Here is a 22312-nt window from a genome sequence, read left to right as displayed (position 1 = left end):
TTCATAGCATTATTTGTAAGAGCAAACACTGAAAACAACAAAACATCCAATGACTGAAAAATTCATAAATCAAATCAATATATTTATATAGCGAAATTCTAAACAACAGTAAAAAGCTATATAACCTATCACATAGATAATTATAAGGAAGATGGATGATAGTAGGGACCACAATTTCAGTTTATTAAAAAGTTGCAGAAGAGTATACATACAGTAAAATTTTTCACTTACATAAAATATAAAACAAGCAAACCTAAACTATACATTTTTAGGAATGCATAAGTGGTAAAAAAAAAAAAAAAAACTTAGGAAATGATAACATTAAATTAAGGATAGTGATTATCTCTGAAGAAAAAGGAAGATGGGATGAGGGAAGGGCTATACAGGGGGCTAAATGTTTACCTAATGATAGCTGCTCTTAAACAAAGAATAATTCTCCTTTATTAAGTTCATTATTGTCTTAAACTGTCAAGCTCTAAACTGGACATTCCTAAAGTAGTGAAAGAACAAAGAACATCCATCTGATTGGCAAGCCTAACTGAATCAACCCCAGTGATCAACAGATCAGTAGAATATCAGACAACAAAGCCCGACCGCCCTCATGTCTACTTTTAAAAAGCATGTGTGTACATGTAGGGGTGGGGGCTGGTGGGAGGTGCAGATAATTGCTACTCAGCAGGTAAAACAGCCCAGAAACTATAATATTTCATTTTGGCAACACTATCTTATCTAGAATCTCTCCTTATCATTTTGTGAATGAATAAATGATTCAATGTCAGTCATAAAAACAGTTTTTATAGCAGTATCAATATTTTAACATGCGTAATTTTGGAGTTCTGATTTTTTTTCTGGCTCCATCCAGTCTTTCCACTTGCTGTTAGAAGTATTTTGCTATGAAAAGTTAAAGAATTTTAAGAGCTAGAGTCCATACCTATAATGAGTAAAAGATTTTCCCAGCTCCACAACTGAATTATTTCAACCCTGAGGTACTTACTTACTTTCACTTGGTAAAATACCCCTTTTAAGTCTCATGAGTGTATAATAGTGATAAATAAAATGAGGCTTATAAAATTCTTTGAAACCTTCAGACAGAGGTTCCTATAAAAATATTAAACTTTATTATTTTTAAAGCCTCATCTTTGAAAATAAAAGATACGGTGTAATTCGGCATCTCTGAGGTTACACAAAAGGAAATCAAAATTGCTCAAAACTCAAATCTCAATACTGTTTCAGTTATCTATTGCTGAATGAATAACAAACCACCTCAAAACTTCATAACTTTCAACAACAATTTATTATTACCTCTCATGGGAAAAGCATGAACAATGAAATGCGTACAGGAGTATAACTAAATAGCTAGTTTTAGCAGCAGCACAGTGTAAGCAGGGAAAGTAGGTAGTAAGTACAGGGAAAAGGAGGAAGACTAAACTAGGGGTCTTGGAATATATCCCCACAGGTAAGGAGGGACTACTCTATTCCTAAACTCTATTTACTAACTATAGACCTAAGTCTGAAAGATGGTTTGGTTTGAGCTTGGCGAAGGTATTAGAAACAAATGAGAAGAAACCTGTTTCCAAAACAAAAATGTAATAAGTTCAACTTTAAGTTCAATTTAGCTCATTACCCAGGACAATCATTTTCAAACTTTCCTTCACATGTGGTGTTTTCGGTCTGTTATTGCTTGGTGGTGGGGAGGTGGGAGAGGGATGGTCAGCGCCTCACTTGGTTTTTGAGTTAGAAACCTAGGTTCCAGTACTAGTCCTGTGATCCTGAACAAGTCCCTTATTCTTTTGAACTACATACAAACAGGGATAACACTTATACCCCACAGGAAAAAAGAATTAATAGTGCTTTGTGAACTGAAAAGTCTTGCTTCTTCAAGTACAGTCTCCAGACCAACAGCACTAGCATTACCTGATAGCTTAAAAGAAATGCATAATCTAAGGCCACATTCCAGTCCTACTGTACTGTAATATGCATTTTAACAAGACCTCCAGGTAGTTCACATGCACATTTAAGTCTGAGCAGCACTACTGTAAAGCACTCTATAGATGTCAGGTTTCTTTGCTATTAAAAAAAAAGTTCATTAGGAGTTATTTTTGTCCTGAGGAAGTCCTATGACCTGGTAGCTCATTAACAATATAACATCAACAACATGTGACAATCATCCTCCTCAGTTCCAACATTTCCCATACTGAGAAACTACTGAATGTGGATTCTGATCCAGTTTTCACCACTAACTTACAATATAACCTTGGGCAAATCACTTCAATTTCCAAGGCCTTTCTCCTTATTTGTAAAATGAGAAGATCAGAGCATTACCAAACTGAGGTCCCTGGACCCACTGAGGTCAGAAAAAGTAGTAATGGAAGGAGACAAGACAGTACGATAGTTAAGAGCACAGCTTTAGAATCATGCACCCTTGGGTCGCTTAGGCTCTGCCACTTAATAGCGTGTGACCTCGGGCAGGTTACTTGACCTTCCTAAACGTCACTGTCTTCAACTACAAAATTAGGATTAGAATAGTACCTACCTCAGAGATCAAGCAGTAACCATATGATTACAGATGAGTGCTCTGTTCGGCAACTTTTTCAGAGTGATAGAAACAGTCTACGTCTTGATAGGGATGCTGGGTACAGAGATGTATACATCTGTCAAAGCCTTTCAAACTATAACTTAAAATGGATGCCTTTTATTGTAAGTAAATTTTACCTCAAAAAGCTGATTTTAACAGTAAAAAAGAGAATGGTAGGGAGAAAAGAAAACACGCTTTGGAGTAAGATTATGAGAGTTCAAATCCTTACTTTGCCCCTTGCAAAGCGGAAAACTTTGCACATTATTTAACCCTTTTCTGCTCTAAATTTCCACATCTATAAAATAGGCAACTTACAGAATCTAACTTAAAAGAGTTATTATAAGGATTATAATAAGGGTTCTTATAAAATAATATGCACATTAAAGCTTTAGACATTAAGTGTTGCATAATGTTAGCTTTTATTACTTCTATTGGATATTTTCAATATTTCAAAAATCACATTTATCCATGTTAAGGCTGAAATGAAAATATTATTCTGTTTTGCTTTGGACCAGAATTATATCAATACATTACAGTAATGTATTGATTATACATTGTCTTATCTCATATATCTCATATGGATCAATCAGTGTAGTAACAATGACTAGATCTCCTCTGACAGTTACATGTGCCTTTGATTATTTGAAACAGGGATTAAAGTACATTAATAATTATAATTTATGTAAAAATAATAAATTACAATTTATGTAATGACAATAATTAATTAATGGGGCCCAAGAAAGAACATAATAAAATGTTTCTTCCTAATAAAAAGGTTAAAACAGCTGCTGTGTCACCATATGATCCAGAAATTCCACTTTTGGGTCCTAAAGAGATTTGAACACCCATGTCATGGCCTCTCTATTCACTACAGCCAAGAGGTGAAAGCAACCTATGTGTCCATCTACGGATGAATGGATGAGCAAAATGTGATGTATACATACAATGAAATATTATTCAGCCTCTGAAAAGAAGGAAATTCTAACACATGCTACAACATGGATGAACCACAAGGGCATTATGCTAAATGAAATAAGCCAGTCACAAAAAAGCAAATACTGTTGATTTCACTTATATGAGATCCCTAGAGTAGTCAAATTCATAGAGGCAGGAAGTAGAAGAGTGGTTGCCAGGGTGTAGGGCGGAGAGAGAATACGGAGTTGTTTAATGGATATGGAGCTTCGGTTTTGCAAGATGAAAGAGTTTAAGAGATCGGCTGCACAATGACGTGAATGTACTTACTACTGAAATGTACACTGAAAAATGGTTAAGACAGTAATTGTTATGTGCTTCTCCACAATAATAAATAAATAAATAAGCAAATAAACAAACAACTAGCCAGCTGGTATGGCAGTTCTTCCAGCACTAGCACTGTAAAGCCTTTATGCTTTAAGATTTTAATAAGCACCCACTTCTTGCATTCCAATGTACCACATACATATGTCCATCACAACACCTGGAACAATTTACTGGCCGTCTCTGATTAAATTAAATCTAAGTCTCTATTAATTAAATCTAAGTCTCTATTCATTAAATCTAAACCCTCTAGTACACTGACTTTGGCCCTTAATTTGGCCTTCACTCTTTAGGTGACTTACCGTGTTTTTGAGCTATCAGTCGGAGGCAGTGCTACTTGGCTGTCAATAAGGCTCAGGGATAAGACTATCTTCCTTAAGGTGACAGGGACATCACCTCTGCCAGCCCACAGAGCCTCAGGACCAGAAGGCCTGAAGCATGTTCACATCCTCGAGGCTACTATTCAGGGGAGATAGTGGGAAGGGGCCTAAAAAAAGGAAAGGAAAAGGCAGCAAGGAGGTACAAGCAGCTAGATGCCTTCTGTAGCATGTTTGTGTGGTAGAGGCAGCTGGTTAAAGCCCCTCTAGTCTTGTGCTGTGGTGACAATGAAGGAAAGACCCCTTACCCCTTTACCCCATCTAAGAGAATCCTATCATAAAGATATAGAGACTGAGGGTTGCCCTACTTCCCTTCCACCCAATTTCTATGAATAGGATGGGTAGACAGGCAGCAAACCTGTAAGAAGGGACAACACCTACATAGCTTGAATCATCCTAGCCCAAGTACAAAAAGGAGATGGTTATTAAGTGGTCCATTCATTCTCCTGATCTATGAAAGTTTTACTAATCAGGTTACTTCCTCAGACTGAGGCAGCTTCTATGAAACTCATAATTAGAAATTTAAAAATAGTTTTAGCTTTCTGATAAATAAACCCTCCTTCATAATATGTCAATTTTTGCCCATTCTTCTTTCAAATACATTTTTAGGAATGCAGTTCCCTTGAAAGTAGGAAATGCCTATTTGAACTTAGCTGTTCATACCCCTACTGGCTTATTAGCTACCTTGAACAGACATATGGTCTATGTATAGTTTTTTATTTTAAGTCAATGACAAAATAAGTTTTCAACAAATATTTGCTGAATAAACTTAACATTCTGAAAAAAATTTAACTGAGTAATTCTCCTTTGAGGCCACAATTAAAGCATAGATTTCCCTTCCACTTCCCTTTAGGTAATAATATTTCTTCCATGAAAATGGAAGCACCTGAAATTGTACTTTAAAAGACACTGACAGTATGTCTTGGTAGAAAGAGTTGTCAGATCTGTACTTGAATAACATTTCTGCTGCTTAATAGCTGTATGACACAACTTCTTAACTTCAAGTTACTTAACTCCTCTAAGATTCAGTTTCCTCATCTGTAAAATGGGGATAACACCACCTACTTAGTAAGAATGTTACTAGGATTAGAAATACACAGGCAGTCTTCATTTTGCAGGGTTCTAATATGTACAAATTTTGGTTATCACAGCTTAGTTAAATAATACTGATTCCCCAAAAACACAATTCAAATTTCAATTACCACAATACATTAACTGTGAGTAACTGATTACGGTACAAATTTCACTACTACACCTTCAGTCCACAAATCACTATATAAATAATAGAAGCATATCATGATCAGTTACTAACCGAGTCACTTCTTTCAAAGCCTGTTGGTGGATTTGACAAAATAAATTGCAAAGGAACAACAATTAGGCTGTTGGTGGATTTTCATCAGTACATTAAAAGCCAAGATACAATGGAATAATATCCTCAAAGTGCTAAGAGAAAAATATCTCTCCGCCTAAATTTCTAACTATGGATAAAGCAACAGGGCAAAGTCTGTTGGTGATTAGTTACTGCACATCTTTATCCAGTTCATGTATTGACAACAAAGCGTGTAACTGAGTTGCCTCCTTGTCTACTGGTGATAAACGTACGTGACGTTTTACAAAAATGAATAACTGAAAGAGGGAACAGGCCAACAATGATGAAAGTGCAGCAAAAAAACAAAAAATAATAATGTTGGACATAAAATCCCAATCAAACATAAAAGGAGTCATAGAATAGCTGACCATGACAACTTTGACCCTACTGCCATTCAAGAGACTCTAGATATGCTGCCAGAGGAACTTAGTGAAGGCAAACGTATCAACACAAATGAAGAAAGTGGTTGTGAGAAAAGGGTGAAGATGGACCAGAAGTGATGCCAGCAAATTTGCATTTCACTCTGAGAGATATTTCACAATATTGAAAGTGCAAAGAATAAAATGTTGGAAACTGATCCAAACCTAAAAAGGACTATGACAATTCACCAATGCATAGAAGAATACTCATTCTATATTATATTACCTGACAAGAAGGCAAGCACTGTTCAGACTACTCTAGATAAGTTCTTCTACACAGAAATAAAACATTTTAATTCTCAATGTTTTTAAACTACAGTGTACTAAATATTAGTTTTACTATTTTTTTCTTTTTCTATATATTTATGACCAATAAGAAGGTTTACAGTGTTTGACAGAAATGTTTAAAGGTCACAGAACACTCATAACTTTTCTCATTGATTGTTAAGAATACTTTTCCAGATCTTAACTTGCATGGTCATTTGTATTGTCCCACACTACCAAGCAAAGTGAGGAATGCCTGTTCCTATAACTTCTGGCACATCAAGGCACTTACTATTTCACAACTAAAGAGAAACCCTCTACCGTTTCCCCTGGTCCCTGCAATCCACTCAGACAAAAAAGGAATTTAATTCATCTTGGGTAATGTTAAGAAGATAGCATTTCAGGTTTTTCAATGACTAAGAACTGTTGCCATCTTGACATGCAATTCCCCAAACTGGTCTTTAGATTATCCAAAATACACACACCCCAATGCGGAAAGATAGGCTTCTTGAACAGTTATTCAATTTGTCATCAGTGATAGTATACTACTTCACACCGTCCTTATCCCTTGCATGCAGGAGCAAAACAACAAATGTGTGACAGAAGTGATATTGTATAGCAGTTTACAGTCAGACCTCAATTTGAACACTACCTCTACACCACTTTTTGCAACCTTAGATAAGTTGCTTCTTAGAGCTTTAATTTCCTAATCTGTGAAATAAGGATAATAACAATTATGGTAAAGATCAAAAAAAATAAAATATATGAAGTGCTTAGCAAAGTGTGGTACATAAGAAGCACTTTGATATAGCTATTATCACCATTATTATTATCCTTAACATTTCTATCATTAATGTAAGTATTATAATGATAAAATTACATTTGTTGTAAACACATCATTATTAATCAGCATATTTTTCAAAGGTTAAATCCCTTACTCAAAGGTATGATAGATACCTACTACTTGCTGGGTAAGAAGACTTGACCTCAACTTCCTCCAGATCATTTTCTCCCAAAGTACATGTGCAAAGGGCTGCCAACACTCACTCATCCTCTTCTAGCAACTCCTGATTCCTATGTCTAAACCCTCCCTGTAGTCTGCTCAGTTTCCTCTTCTGAGGACATTTAGAACTAAAGAGCCATTTCCTATTTCTCAGAGATATCTGCCAGAACCGTAGTATCTCGCTCTCTCATAATTCACATGACTTAACTGTCAGTTTTCTTTTTATTCTAATCCTTGATTCTAAACTAAGGCTCATTATTATCTACATCAACCCATAACGCTGCAAAGGGCCTAAATGTCAACTAAAGCCAACCCCTTTTCTCTACCAATTAATTCCCCCTAAAATATTCATGTTAGTTGAGAAATATCTGTTGTAACACTTTCAGTGACAGAAAGCCCCCACCTCTGAAGTCAACCCATTCAATGATTACATTTCTAGTTGAAAATCTTCCTTATGTTGAAGTAAAATCTCTTCCTTTACAGTTAGTTTCCACCCACAGGCTTTAATTTCACCTTCTAGAGAAATACAGAAAGTTTAACAGCTCTGTATCATAGCCCATCCAATATTTGAAGACCCTTGAGTGTCACTTTTTACAAATTTCTAGTTCAGAAAGCACGATTTTAAGTCTCTTCCCTTATGGACCTTCTCTGGACCATGTATGGACTTGCCAACGTGATCTAACAACAAATTGGTAAAGCACTTCCTTTGCCAACATTTGAGCTGCCAAGTAATTACACTACGAATGATCCCTTTGCCCATATTCATCCATTATTATGTAAAAATTATTAATTTAAACTAGTAGTTCAGGAAAAGTAACACTCAGCCTAAATTATGGTTTAAACAGAAAGATACTAAAAGTCTTAAAGACTACCAAAAGAGTTGGTTTTTTTTTAACCTAGCCAGTTACTGGGAACAGAATAAAGTAGGATCAGCTGGTATGAAATTCTTGCTGCTTTCCTACAAAGCCAAACAAATGCCTGGGAGAAGGATCCAGCAAAAGGAAGGTTAGCTAAAAAGTTTTGCTTAATGTCTTGAAAAAGTGGATCCAATTAAAAGAAGGCACTAACACTGAACCCAAAAATATTCTCTGTACCTTGAAGCAGGTACCTGAAGAAAGATCAAACACAGCGCACTCAAAACTTGACCCAAGTAAACTACAGAAAAAAGAAGTGGAAGATTTTTCCTGTGTTCTCCTAGCCTGGCAGGAATAATCATCTGGGGAAACACATATATACACACACACAGCCCCAAGGGGCCAGACAAGGGTAGCAGCTGGAGGAGGATTCTTCCCCAGGTCCTCAGAAGGTGTAATCAGTGGAAGTAGTGTCCTCAGAAGAATCCTAACCTTAGCCAGGTAGTCGGATAGGAGGCAGAGTGGAGCTGGGACTTGATTCCTTGTGCTCTTGGGAGCCTGGCACGAGCCAGAAAGTACAGACTAGGTGCTCTGCCTTCTACTTCTGGTGCAAGAAGACAGATGAATGGTCGTACTCAGAAAGGAGGTGATCCCTGGTACCTGAAGCTATCCTGGGTGGGAGTGGCCTGGAAGGCTAGGGGTCGAGGACGGGATCTGAGACTGGGAAAACCGTTTCCTGGAGGTGACTGAAGAGATCTCACACGAACCGAGAAAGCGGACGGGAAAGGTCGAGTTTTCACGTATTTAGGGGAAGACTAAGCTAGGACATGTTTCCTTCTCCTGTGCCCTTAGGACGAAGGCGGTGGCAGCAACAGTAGGAGCAGGTGTCCCGAGGCCTCAATTCAAATAAGCAGAGTCCCCCAGTCTCCCAAGCTCTAATTAGGGTGTCCCCAGCCTGCCCAGACTCGACCCCTCAGGCAGGAATCCCCCTTCCCAACCCCGCCCATCCGGCCTCCCCTGAGGTCCAGCAGGGGCTCCCCGCTTCTCTTCCGCCCCCCAATCTCAAGACCCCCCCAACCTGTCCAGATTGGCCCTCCTCACCTGCCACACTGGAACCCCTGGCGCTCCCTTCCTCCCAGTATTCCCGTTCCTGCGCCCTGGTCCGGGCTCCTCACGCCACCTCACCCGGCCAGGCCCGGTGCCTCCCCGGCGGCCAGATCGGCCCTCTCCCTTCCTCACGCGGCGTCTCCCCCTCAGACCCGCGCCCTCCCTCCTCGCTCCCGCCTCAGGCCGGCACCCGCACTTACAGAACTCGGCGATGTACCAGGTCACCGCGTAGTTCTCCTCACACCAGTCCAGCGTGGAGGTAGTGGGGCCCCAGTAGCCCTCGCGGTCCGCGGCCGGAGCCATCACGCGCCCGCCGCCGCCGCCGCCGCCGCCACCCAGGGGCTCCGCTCGGTGCGCTCGGCTCCGCGGGCTCCCAGGCGGGCTCGGGCCCTACTCGCGCGCTCGCCTCACGCCCCGTCCGTCCTCCCACCCTGAGGGGCGGGGCCCGGCGCCGTCAGCGATCCTACTCGGGCGGAGGCCCCGCCCACCGCGGCCGGCGCAGGGCCCAGCCCGAGGGCCCCGGGGCTGCCCTGCCTCCTCCTTCCTCAGGAAGGGGTGTGACCTGGACCGCCGGCCCCGCCTAGACACGCCCTTGGTTGTGGGTTCAGCGTTTCTGACGTCTCGGAGGCAGTTTTCTAATCAGGTTGTCTGAGTTTCTGTGTGGGAGTGTTTGGTTTTATAGGGGCAGCTGTGGCTTGATAAAATCTATGCAGAGGTGTACCTCAGTGTCCTCCTTTGGCCTCAGGCCTCAACAGAGTCCAGAAACTGAACACTCCCAGCCCTGCCGGGGACTCCCTTGAAAGAAACAGTAACTTTATGATAAAGGTATAAACGTCACTTGGGAACAAAGGTAAAGGGCAACAAACCCTGGACCGGGCGGTGGGGGGGGGGGGTGCAGGGGGATGGGCTTTGAGATCCTAAAAAACAGTGTAGCCAGAGCACTGACGCAGAGTTCATTTCTGTTTGGGCTTCCAAGCCTAGAAGTTTCTAACCCTCTAACAATCTACAACTGTGCCGTACTCTTCAGGCAACCAACAGCCTCCCCTACTACCAGTCTCAAGACTCTTAATACTTAACAGCTGCTTGAGGGGTCGTTTTAAAACACAAATGCTACTGCCCCCTGCCCCTTGTGTTCAGCTGCATCAAATTCCCCTAGCTCAGAATGTTCGGGGTCCACCCACAACTTCCTGCCTTTGCTCCTGTGGTTCACCTGGGACCGATTTCCTCTCCTCTCCATTTGGCTAATTTCCCTGGTCCTTTAGAATCCAGCTTCCTGAAGCCCTTTCTGGCTTTCATCACCAAGAGCTCCCTTGCCCTTTGTTCACATCCTGCAGTGATAGGTACAACCTCATATGAAAGCTTTATTTCCATTCTTCATGGTCCTAACACCCAGGATTCTGCCTGACCACGCAGTTTGAAATGAAGAGTGTAGTTAAGGATGACACAATTGCCATTTTCTAAAGAAATAAGTCAGATAAGGTGTAATCAAAGGTTAAAAAAAAATAAGGAGAAATGAGACACGCAAAGCCTCTCTATAAAGTGACTCAAATGTCGACTTGCAGGGTGCAAAACCTAGGAATAAAGGCAGTGTGTTTTAATAGAGATAGTAGGCTATCTGAAATTTTTCTTTTGAACAGCTGACATTGAGCTTCTGCCATGTACGTGGCCTTTGGCTGGGTGCTGGGAACACACAGAGGGAAACAGGAAAGATCCAAGACAGCACTCTCCAGAGAGATAAATAAAATTGAGGTGTGAGAAAACTTCTATTTCGAATCACTTTTTATCTTGTCCTCTAAAATTTCTGTCTCATGTATGTTCTTAATATATATAATAATCATAAGTATATATCATTTAAAAGTGAATAAATATACCTATATTTGTATATTCAAGATGAATATGCAGAAATACATGCTAAAAGTGATTTGCTGTTGAGATTGCAATAACAACAGTGTAGTGACCACAACCATAGAGTATGATAATACTTGCTAGGGGTACAGCAAAAATTAGTGTCGTGGAAGTTGTTATGTAGAAAGAAATCCCTAATCCAGCCAAGTGACTCAAGGCAGGGGATGAGGCCTTGGCTAAATCAATACCCTGCACATTGTTCATTAACAGTGGGGGGAAAAAATAAAACAACCTACCATGGCCAGGACAAAATTTAGGAGAGAAAAATTAACTCCCCTGCCCAAGAGGAAAGGTGGGCTGCAGTAGTATCACTCAGAAAAAACAAAATGGATTTTATAGTTCCTTCAGCAATGTCTGTCTTCCTTTCTCTCTTTTCTAAAAAACTTTTCCTGCCAAGTATAAATGCAATGCATGGAAATGTAAGGAACCTGGAACAGCCAAAACTATCTTGAAAAAAACAAAACTGGAGGACTCACAATTCCCTATTTCAACAGTTATTACAAACAAACACTAATCAAGACAATGTAGTACTGGTATAAGGATAAACGTGTAGATCAATGGAATAGAACTGAGACTCCAGAAATAAATCTGTACATTTGTGGTCAATTGATTTTCAACAAGGTTGCCAAGACAATCCAATAGGGAAAGAATAGTCTTTTCAACAGGTGGTGTGACAACTGGATATCCATATGCAAAAGAATGGAATTAGACTTCTGCCATAATAGACAAATTTTAACTCACAATCAAACATAGACTTATGTGTAAGATCTACAACTATAAAACTCTTAGAAGTTTACATAAAAGTAAATCTTTTAACCTTGGGTTAGACAACAGTTTCTTTCATAAAATACCAAAAACACACCTGACAAAAGAAAAAATAAATAAGTTGGACTTCAACAAACTTAAAAACTTTTGATGCAAATGATACCAAAAATAGGAGAAAGTATTTGCAAATCATATATCTGATAGGAGACTTGTATTCTGAATACATAAAGAACTCCTACAACTCAAAAAAAAACCGACAAAAAATGGTCAAAGCATTTTGACCATTTCTCCAAAAAAGATATACAAATGGCCAATAATCACAGAAAAGATGTTCACGTTTGCCATGTGAGAAATGCAAATCAAAACCACAATGAGATGCTATTTCACACATACTAAGATGGCTATAACCAAAAAGACAGACAATAACAATTGTTAGCAAAGATGTTGAGAAATTGGAACCCTCCTACATTGCTGGTAGGTAAAATGATGCATCCACTTTGAAAAGCAGTTCCTCAAAATGCTAGGTAGAGTTACCATGTGACCTAACAACTCTCCTAGGTATATCCCAAGAGAATTGAAAACATCTGTCCACAAAAAATTGTATAAGGATGCTCATAGCAGCATTATTCACAATAGCCAAAGAGTGGAAACAAAGCGCAAATCCCATCAACTGATGAACGAATTAATAAAATGTGAAATACCCGTACAGTGGAATATTATTTGAGAATAAAAAAATGAAATACGGATACATGATGCAACATGGATGAACCTTGTAACGATTATGCTCCGTCAAAGAAGCCAAACACTAAAGGGTACATATTGTAGGATTCCATTTATATAAAACATCCAGAATAGGCAAATCTATAGAGATAGAAACTAAATTAGTTGTTGGCTTAAAGAGGGAGCAGGAATTCAGAGTGACTACTGGTGGGGACATGTTTGGTTTCTTTGGGGATGATGAAAGTGTTCTAAAATTAGTTTGTGGTAATGGTTGCACAACTCGATAATTATGCAAAAAGAAATTGTATACTCTAAATTGTACACTAACTGTATGGTATGCAAGTTGTATCTTAATAAAGCTGTTTTTTTTAAATACATTCTTATGCTGGAAAATTTAGAAAATATCCAAAAAGTTATAAAAAATAAAGGAAATCACCTGTAATCTCACCAACTAGCAATAACCATTCTCAACATTTAAGTGTATTTTCTTCAAGAATTTTACCTATGGATTTTTTTTACATGATAGAGCTAATATTGCCTTTGTGTGTCATATTTTAAATAAGCATTTCTCATGCCATTAAAAAAGTCTTGTAAATATATTAATAGCTTTACTCAGTTTTATAGATATACCACAATTTACTTAATTATTAAATATCCATGTTAGTGTTCCTTTACTACTGGGTATTTAGGTTATTTCCAATGCCTGTATATTTTTAACTAACAGATGAGAACCCACATTTCGAAAGCTTTCAACCAGATTCCTATTGAAAGCCCTTTCTACTAGTTCCCAAGACAACAAAAGAAATCCAAGCTGTAATTCATTTTTTCTGCATGGGATACACTGCACCATAACTTCACAACTGCAAAGGAAAATTTGAAACCACAAAATGTAAATGAAAGCTCAGCACAGATTAAGTGATCTTATGATCTCCCAGTTACCTGGTGGCCTCTTTTACAGGGAGGCACAGTCATGGCAGCCTATCAACACTTCCTAGCTCCTATCTGTGGGGGATGTTAGAGTGTCGGCCAAGTGCAACAGACCAAACCCCAGGGACACAAACTAAAGCCTCTCTGGGAAGAGCCCCCTGACACCCAGCTTGGGTTGGGGCCCCTATCTGTCTCTGCAGCCCTTGGGTTTCCCTCCACATAGCTCTTCTCACATTCTATCGTATTCTGCTTAGGAGTCAGTCTTCCAGACCCTGTCTCATTCTATCTCTGTATCTCTAGTCCTTCGCTTGGGCCTGACACCGAATTGGTGCTCAGGGAGTATTTATAGAATAATAACAACAATAACAATAACAACAACAACAATAATAATAATGTAACATTTATTAAACATTTACCATTGGACCAGGCCCCGTTCTGAATTCTTTCTATGTATATTGACTTAGTTAAATCTCACAACAACCCTGTAAGGTAGATACTGTTCTTTTCCCCATTTCATAGTTAGGGACATTAAAAGACAAAGAGGTTAAGTTACTTGCCTGAATGTACAGGACTAGTTTGCAGCAGAGCCAAGATTTGAATTTAGGCAGCCTAACTTCAGAGCTTAGGTGCTTAATAGCTACATTAAGAAAAACTGCTAATGAATTTGTAAAATATTGATAATGAAGCCTAACTCTGAGAATTTTACAGGGATATGGAGCACACCCGTGAAGATAAGCCGCACAAATATAGGAACCATGTAACCCCACTGTATCCCCAACATATAGCTTGGTACAGATTAAGCCCTCAGTTAATATGTGGTGAATGAATGATATAAAAAGGCAAGGGTGAGAAAAGGTACAAAAGAATAAGAATTTTTAAAGTGTTATTACATGTGTTATTTACTTTCTCCATTTAATAAAACAAGAAATACAAGTTCGTTTTGAAAAAATTAAAAATACGGATGAAAAATAGTTCTATTATGAAATATGCAATATATAAAAATAATATATCACATGTAGAGAGCAAAAATGAAATGAATCTTGAAATCGCCACCACTCAGCTTAAAAGAGAACTTGACTGATTCCTTAAGCTCTTGTGCGTCCTTCTCCAGTCTCATCACTTTCCTCCTTCCAGAATCAACCACCTTCCTGAATTTTGTTTTTATCATTCCTTTACCTTTCTGTATACTTTTATCAGATGACTGTATCCCTGAGCATAGATTTGGTATGTTTTTAAATTTTTTAAATGTGAACACATATAGTAAATATTCTTCTGAGACTTGCTTTTTCTCAGCTCAATATTGTGCTTTTATTTTTTCCTTTTGGAGGGGGAGGTAATTAGGTTTATTTATTTATTTACTTAGCGGAGATACTGAGGATTGAACCCAGGACCTCATGTATGCTAGGCATGCACTCTACAACTGAGCTATACCCTCCCCTCAATATTATGCTTTTAAGATTCATCCATGTATGTGGCATAAAGCTGTAGTTCCTTCATTAGTCTTTTATAATAAATCTTTTATTGTACAACACACAATGTGTTTATCCATTTTCCTGAGATGGATGTAAGTTGTTTCCCATTTTTGCTATTAAAACCGATGTTCCCATGAACATTCTTTTTACAAATCTGATACACATGTGCAAGTTTCTTTAGCAACATTACCTATGAACGGAAGTCTTCACATTTTCAAATGTATTAAGTAATGCCAAATAGTTTTCTAAAGTGGTTGTATCAATTTATTTCCACATTAAAATTACGTTTCATAATATAAAATGTATTTATACAATAAAAATACAATCCACAATAAATATATATATACATATAAAGAAACACCTGAAATTTCATCAGTTGGTAGTAACCACTGATAATATTTTGGTATATAACTAGCCAAACATTCTTCTCTGTGTGTATGTTTTATTAAAACATAGGAATGTATATGTTTTGTTAAAATAGAACCCCAAAATATAGATAATTTTAGAACTTCTGTTTTCACTTACAATTCGTGATAAGCTTTAAAGAATAAGTGTTTTATGCATCTGCTGATGCTTATGCTTCCAGAAACATCATCAGTGTAATCATCACGCCCAGTCCCAGACTCTGAGACTCAACTGCCACATCTGTAGCTGGGCCCTAGGCCCCACTCTTCAGGCAGAGTTAGTGCTTCCTTCTTGCTTTCTGGCTCTCTGTCCATTTCCCACACTTGGCCTCTTTGTCTGTTGCCTGGTTTATACCCACAAGGCAGCTATGAGGTCCTGGAGAGAAAGGATCACCCATATTCATCTTATGTTCCCAGTGTCCAGCACTGGATCTAGCATGTGAGCAAATCTAGATGTTTCTCAGATTAAGTAACAAATCCACTTTTATGAAGCGATCTGGCATAGCAGTTAAGGGTATTGGCTCTGAAATGCAGTACATGGCATTGTATCCCACCTCTTAATAAGCTGTGATTTTGGTCCTATTAACCTCTCTAAGCCTCAGTTTCCCTGTATATAAAATGGGGAAGCAGCAGTACCCACTTCATGTTTGGATTAAACTTCTTTAAAAGTTGCAAAATACAGACCCAGAAATGGAATGAGATCAATATATCTCATGGTATTGTGGTATTATTATTACTTTGAAGGGAAGAAAAGCCTTCTTGGTGAAGCACAGGGAATCATACTGCCCACCATGCACAGGGAGATAGTGGGGAACATTTGGGCCTCACTTTCTCATAAGACCTGCTTTCTAAACTAAGAGGAAAGTTGGATTACAGAGAACAAAAAGTCAATTTCACACTCCTTGAGACAGTTAAGCTTCCTTGGCCCCTAATCTCCCAGTATTTCCTCTCATCCCCACCCCACCCCATACCCTAACCACAAGCCACCTGCTGCCGTGTCTCCTGCACTATTCTAGACAACAGAAGGGGACAAAATAGACAAATTTCAGGGATCAAAATGTAACAAACAATTATAATAGTTAACATTTATATAATGTTTACTCTGTTCCTGACACTGTTCTGGGTACTCTTGAGTATTACTTTCTAAAATCTTTCTGACAACCCTATGAGTGAGGGCTACCTTTAGCTCCCATTTCCCAATGATGAAACTGACATAGTGAGATTTCACCTAAGGGCACCCACCTAATGGCAGCTGAGTAGAGGCTGGAATCCAGGCAGTCTGGCGCCAGAGGCCATGCTCTTAACTACTATGCCAAGCTAGTCCTGCAGGAGCTCAGTAGACGGTTCTCTGCAGTTCAGAGGGCTGTAGCCAACACTGCATTTGCGTTCTCTCGGCACCTAGAGTGTAGGAAATGGGGCTTGAGAGTTCTGCAGGGACAATTCCCTTAGGGACCTAGAGGTTTTTTTTTTTTTTTTAAGGAAGAGACCAACATGGGTAAATTTGCAGAGGGGAGGACAGACTGATTGAACTGGGAAAAACTAAAGACATGGAATGTCCTGGAGATACTTGCAGTGATTTGGTTAGTAGAAGTGGTGATGGAGAGGAGGAGACAAATTTATAGATGTTTGGGAGATAGAACCAGCAGGATTTGGAGACAGACTGAAGCAGGGCATTGGAGGGATGTGGGAGATTGAGGGAGAAGTAGGTAGTGGACTGCTCCTGGGTTTCTAGCCATTCTCAGCTGCCGGAACACCAGCAAATTTATCTGGCTGCAGTGGGTGGATGTAGAGAGTCAGTCAGAACATGAGGCGGAGAAAGCATTGGGCAAGAAAACAGCCTGCAAGGGCTTGAAAGGGCAAGAGAAATGTGGGCAGAGTGAGACATTCAGGGTGGCTGACCATGTGTGCAGAGATGGGGGGACAGTGGTGCCAAATATCAGGGACTGAGGATGGAAAGACTGGGACCTAATATACTGTGATAAGGTGTTGGGGCTTTATCCTAGAGATAACAAACTAATCAAGAAAGGAAGTAACATGTTTCCGTATGTTAAGGAGAACCAATTTTTGGTTTGGGGGATTTTTGTTGTTGGGGGTAGGGTGGGAAGAAGAGGGGAATCAGGAAAATTAGTCTGATTGCTCAATTAGGAGGCTGTGGCAAGTTATCTTGACAAAAGATAGGACAGTCAGGTTAAACTGCAACACAGGTCCTGGGCGGGCAGTCCTCGCACCAGCCTTTCCAGAAGGAACTCCCGTGGCACTTGCTTCAGGGAACAGAGGAGAGCTGAGGTTTACCCAGTCTGCTCCTGAGCCCCAAACATGCCACACCCTAGGAAGTAAGTCACCACTCTATGACCAGGGTCATCAGCCCTTGCTTAAGCACCTGGAAAATAGATACAACATACATTTCAGAAGGGTTGAGTATGAACTGAGTAGCCCTAAATTGATTGTTTTGTTTTGAATGAGGTTATGGAAATATCAACGTTATAAAAGTAACCTAAAAACACTTGCCCTATGAACAGGAATTCCTCCTTTCAATGTTGCCTACACCCTGAGCCCTCTCTGTCCTTTAACTCATAAGAATCTCTTACATTTGTGCATATTTGGGTGCCTGGTTTTCTTGTATCCACCCAAATGCTCAGATGCTGACCTAAATCTCTATCTCTAACCCAGATCTGTCTCCAGTGCTTTAGCCCTTGAATCAATTAGGATCACGTTTTGCTGCAGGTGATAGAAAACCAATCCCAGTGGCTTAACTAAATTAGGGTTTATTTGTCTAAGATGGTAGACAGGCCAGAGCCAGACAACAGCTCCACAATGTCCAAATCTTTCTGACTTTCTCCTTTGCCTCCGTGAGCATAGGGCCTTCATCCTCATGCTTATAAAATTGTTACATCTTGTCCAAGCATCACAACCCTGTTTAGGCAGGAAGAAGGAAAAAGAACAAATGTGAAAGGCAAATGCCAGCTGGACCTGTCCATTGTTATCAGGAAAATAATAGCTTTCCCAGAACCTCCACCCAAGGATGTCCACTTAGAGTATTGGTCAGAACTGGATCTCATGACCAACAATAGAGAGTCTGAGAAGACTGGCAAGAGAGTATGGGAGGGTGAATGTTTTAATTGGGCACATCAGCATCCTATACAAAGTTGGCTTCTGTAAGGAAGAAGAAGGTGGGGAGGATATTAAGTGAGTAACTAGCAAGATATCCACAGACCTGCATTTCCACCTACCTTCTGGACAGCTCTACCTGGATATTTCATAAGGATCTCAAATTCAGTATGTCCTAAAATGATCTCGTCATTTTCCCTCCACAGTGGTTTCCCTTCCAGTGTTTTTTTTTTTTTTTTTTTTTTTTTAACTACAGTGAAATTCACAGCCATTGACCCAATTTCCTAAGGAAAGAATTCTTAAATCCTCCCTATCTCGATCCAGCCATGTCCAATCAGTCACCCATATGGATTCTTCTATCTGTCCACTTGCCTCCTGCTCTTCTTGCCATTGTCTCAGTCCAGGTCATGATTGCCTGTGATCTTCCTGATCGCCACATTCCAGTCCCACAGCCTGTACTTCACACTGTGTCTGCCAGAGGGCTCTTTCTTAAATTCAAAACTATCGATGCCCTCCTCCAAATAAATACGTTTCCTGCTACCTGCAGGATAAAATCCAGACTCCCTGACATGATCAACAAGACTCTTTACAGCCTTTGTGATTTTCCCACCCACTTCTGAGGCCTCATTGCTTCAACCTGCACTTCAGTCACATTAAAATACTTTAAAATATTCTTCTCTAAAAGCCACTTTTCTCATTTTTCCTGCTTCTTGAATCTCCCCTTTCCTTCCTGCCCCTTGCCTAACTTTTCTTATCTTTCAGGTCTCAGCTCAGATCAGTCTTCCTCCAGAAACTCTTCCATGACCTGCCGTTGTAACTCTTATCCTTCGGTATTGTAGCCATCTGTTTACTTGTCTTCCTCATGAGTAAGATCAGTGGCTCTCAAAACTGTGAGAATGTCAGAATCTCTGCTCATAATATTCCTCCAGGAACCTTCAGAATCAGAATTCCTGCAGGCCAGGGAACCTGCATGTTGAACAAGCACCAGTCAGTGACAGGCAGATAGTCTGGGAACCAGATCTAGAGAAACACTGAACCAAACTCCAAGCAACCTCAGGGTAAGGAAAGTGTCTCAGGCCAGGCACAGGGCCAGGCAAAAAGTGAGTTGCCTAACTCCAACCTTTTCTCCTTCCTCTCCCCTACATTGCTTCATCGTTGTAATAATAATGATGACTATTTATAGGATAGCACAAACTGCTGTCAGATAGGCAAATGAATGAATGATTCTCCTTCAGTGGGTCTCTGCAGTCTGCAGGTTCTAGTCCAAACTCTCTGACAGACCTGAATCCAGCAGTGCCTCTTACTATCTCTGTGACTTTGAAACAGCTTCAAGTACTTAGGACAATGCCTGAATTCAATACAAACTGACCGTGTATTATTATTATTATTATTATTATTATTATTATTATTATTATTATTATTATTATTATTATTATTATTACCACCACCACTACTACTCCTTGTGGAGTGCCTATCAAACGCCAGCCAGGCATGTGAGTAAACACTTTTTAATGCATTATTTCATTTAATTCTGCTAGTCACCACAGCAAGATAAGTATCATTGTCCCTATTTTACAGATAAGAAAATCAAGGCTTAGAGAGGCAAAGTAATTCATACAGGGTAAAACTGAGAGCAAATGGAAGAGATGAAATCTGAATTTGATTTAAAAGGAAACTTTTTAAGGCTTTGTTAAAGCTAAATCAAGTTGGGTAACCATGTAGAACATTATGAACTTTTCGATATTGCTGGTGGGAATATAAAATGCTTTACAATCACTTTGGAGAGCAATGTCTGGCAAAGGTGAAGCTGTGCATACACCGTGATTCAGCAAATACACTTCTAGGAATATATCCTTAAAAATTCTCACACCTGTGTATTAGGAGGCATGTTCAAGAATGTTAATTGCATGGTTATTTATTGAACAGAAGGATGTGAAAATGAACTAAGTATAATCACAAAATGAAATAGTATACAGCTGTTATACTGAATGAACTCAAATACACAATATTAAGGCGAGAAAAAGGAAATTTAGGAATAGCTACAGTAGGATATCATTTATATAAAGCTCAAAACATGCAAAACAAGCCACTTGTTTTTGTGGATAAATACGTATGTACCAGAAGCATAAAAACACACACTGAGTTAATAAATTAAAAAGCCCGGAATTCAAGAAGGCAGTGAGCTATAGGGAGAGAAGGAAATGGAATTAGGGAGGGTTACACAGAGACATTCAGCTGTATATTTAATGCTTCATTTCTTAAAGAACAAAAGAACCTGGAGGAAATACAGGAAAATACTAAGATGTGACTAAGCTGGGTAATGAGTACATAGAGATTATTACATTATTCTATTTTTATGTATGCCTTATAATTTTTTTTTTAAGGTTTCATTAAAAACATGTAGAATAGGGACTTAGGAGTTCAGAAACATCCTAAGTCTCCCTTGGGCCATTCCATCACCATCCCTGACGGCGGCCGGCTTCCCAACCCAAGCCTCTTGGCTGCCTGGGGGCCTCCACTTACAAGACCTTTAGGCAGCATCAAAAGGTCTGACCAGTGCCGAGGGCACCGGCAGGTCTGAAGTCTGTCTAGCAAGCTCTGGACACTTGCATAACCAGTTCTGCAACTCTCCCCAGAGGGGACGCCTGCCGCCAGTGCCGCCAAGTTAGAGCAAGAGTAGTACCAAGGTTCCCCTCCAGGAGCTGGGCCCAGCCGGGAACCTCCTCAGCGAGATCACCCCTCCCGCCCAGCTGTATCGAAGCCAGACAGCTTGCAGCGGGCAGTTAGGGGACACAAGCCCTGACCCCCGACCCGCGGCTGCCAAGCCCGCCCCTCAGCCCCGCCCCCGGCCTCGTTTGTTCCCGGCTCGCGCCGCCCTGGCCCAGCATGCCCTACGGTGAGCTCGCTGTCCCTACCTCCCTGCTGTGACCGTCAGCTGACGCCGAGAGAATGCACAGGGTGCTGCAAATTCCTGTTCAAAAAAGTTCATTTCAGCATTCTCATATATTAAGGGCTTGGAAACTGCCTGATCTTTATCCTACATTCATGGACATGAAAAGTAGTATGTCATAAGATAGTGATATGAGAAAAAAGCAGATTACAAAGACGGTGGTGTGTAAATATAATTCTTTTTTTTTTTTTAACTTACATGTAGGGAAAAAAGCCAGAAATGAGAATCTATGCAAAATGGGATTAGGAACGATTTTTTAAACACAGTATTTTTTTTTAATGTTCTACTATGTTTTAAGTGGTTTTAAAAACTAGTGTAGAGAAGGAAAAATAATTTTTCTTTTACTGTTTTAAGTTCTTGGCTGAGATATCCTGCCTCTATAATAAAAAGACAAATGAACAGAAAAAAATTCCAAAAATATGTGAGACTCAAAGGCAGCCAAGCAATTTAGGTTCAGCTACAATCCTGAGCTAAGGGGTCTGGGGCTCCAAAGAGGGGAAGGCAATTCACAGGAAGGTGAGAAGAGCAAATGTTTGACAAACAAATGTTTGCCCTGCAACAAGGATATGTCTCTCAGATGAAAAAGTTTTCTTTGGTAATAGCTCCCTTCTTGGTATAGGCCCCTTTTCTAAATTCTTTTAGGCAGTTAAGGGAGAGGTAAAAAGCTTTTCCTAAGTCTGCTGGGTCTTGATTGCCTTCAGCTCAAAATAACTGAAAATAACATGCCAAAGTGGCACATTTTGGGGTGACAGCTCTGAGGGTCTGCTCTGAAGAGGTAAGGGAGAACCCAGTATATG

General features: G+C 39.8%; 1 protein-coding gene across 4 annotated transcripts in view; it reads right to left on the bottom strand.

The window, feature by feature from the left end:
• Positions 1-22312, bottom strand: part of ACER3 (alkaline ceramidase 3) — a 198693-nt gene that overhangs the window by 129964 nt on the left and 46417 nt on the right. The window contains exon 1 of one of the 4 annotated variants that reach the window (XM_032489478.1): positions 9465-9709. The exons of 1 other annotated variant lie outside the window; for it this stretch is intronic. In XM_032489478.1, the coding sequence (XP_032345369.1) occupies positions 9465-9567 (103 nt within the window). In that variant the 5' untranslated portion in view covers positions 9568-9709. Of the gene's footprint in view, positions 1-9464; positions 9710-22312 lie in introns of those variants that run through there. 2 more of the 4 variants (XM_032489477.1, XM_032489479.1) reach the window with 2 other exon arrangements.

This window comes from Camelus ferus, chromosome 10 (genome assembly GCF_009834535.1).
Source record: "Camelus ferus isolate YT-003-E chromosome 10, BCGSAC_Cfer_1.0, whole genome shotgun sequence".
In the NCBI taxonomy this organism is placed as follows: domain Eukaryota; kingdom Metazoa; phylum Chordata; class Mammalia; order Artiodactyla; family Camelidae; genus Camelus; species Camelus ferus.
Note: the sequence above shows the minus strand (reverse complement) of the source record. Positions and strands in the feature narration are given on the sequence as shown.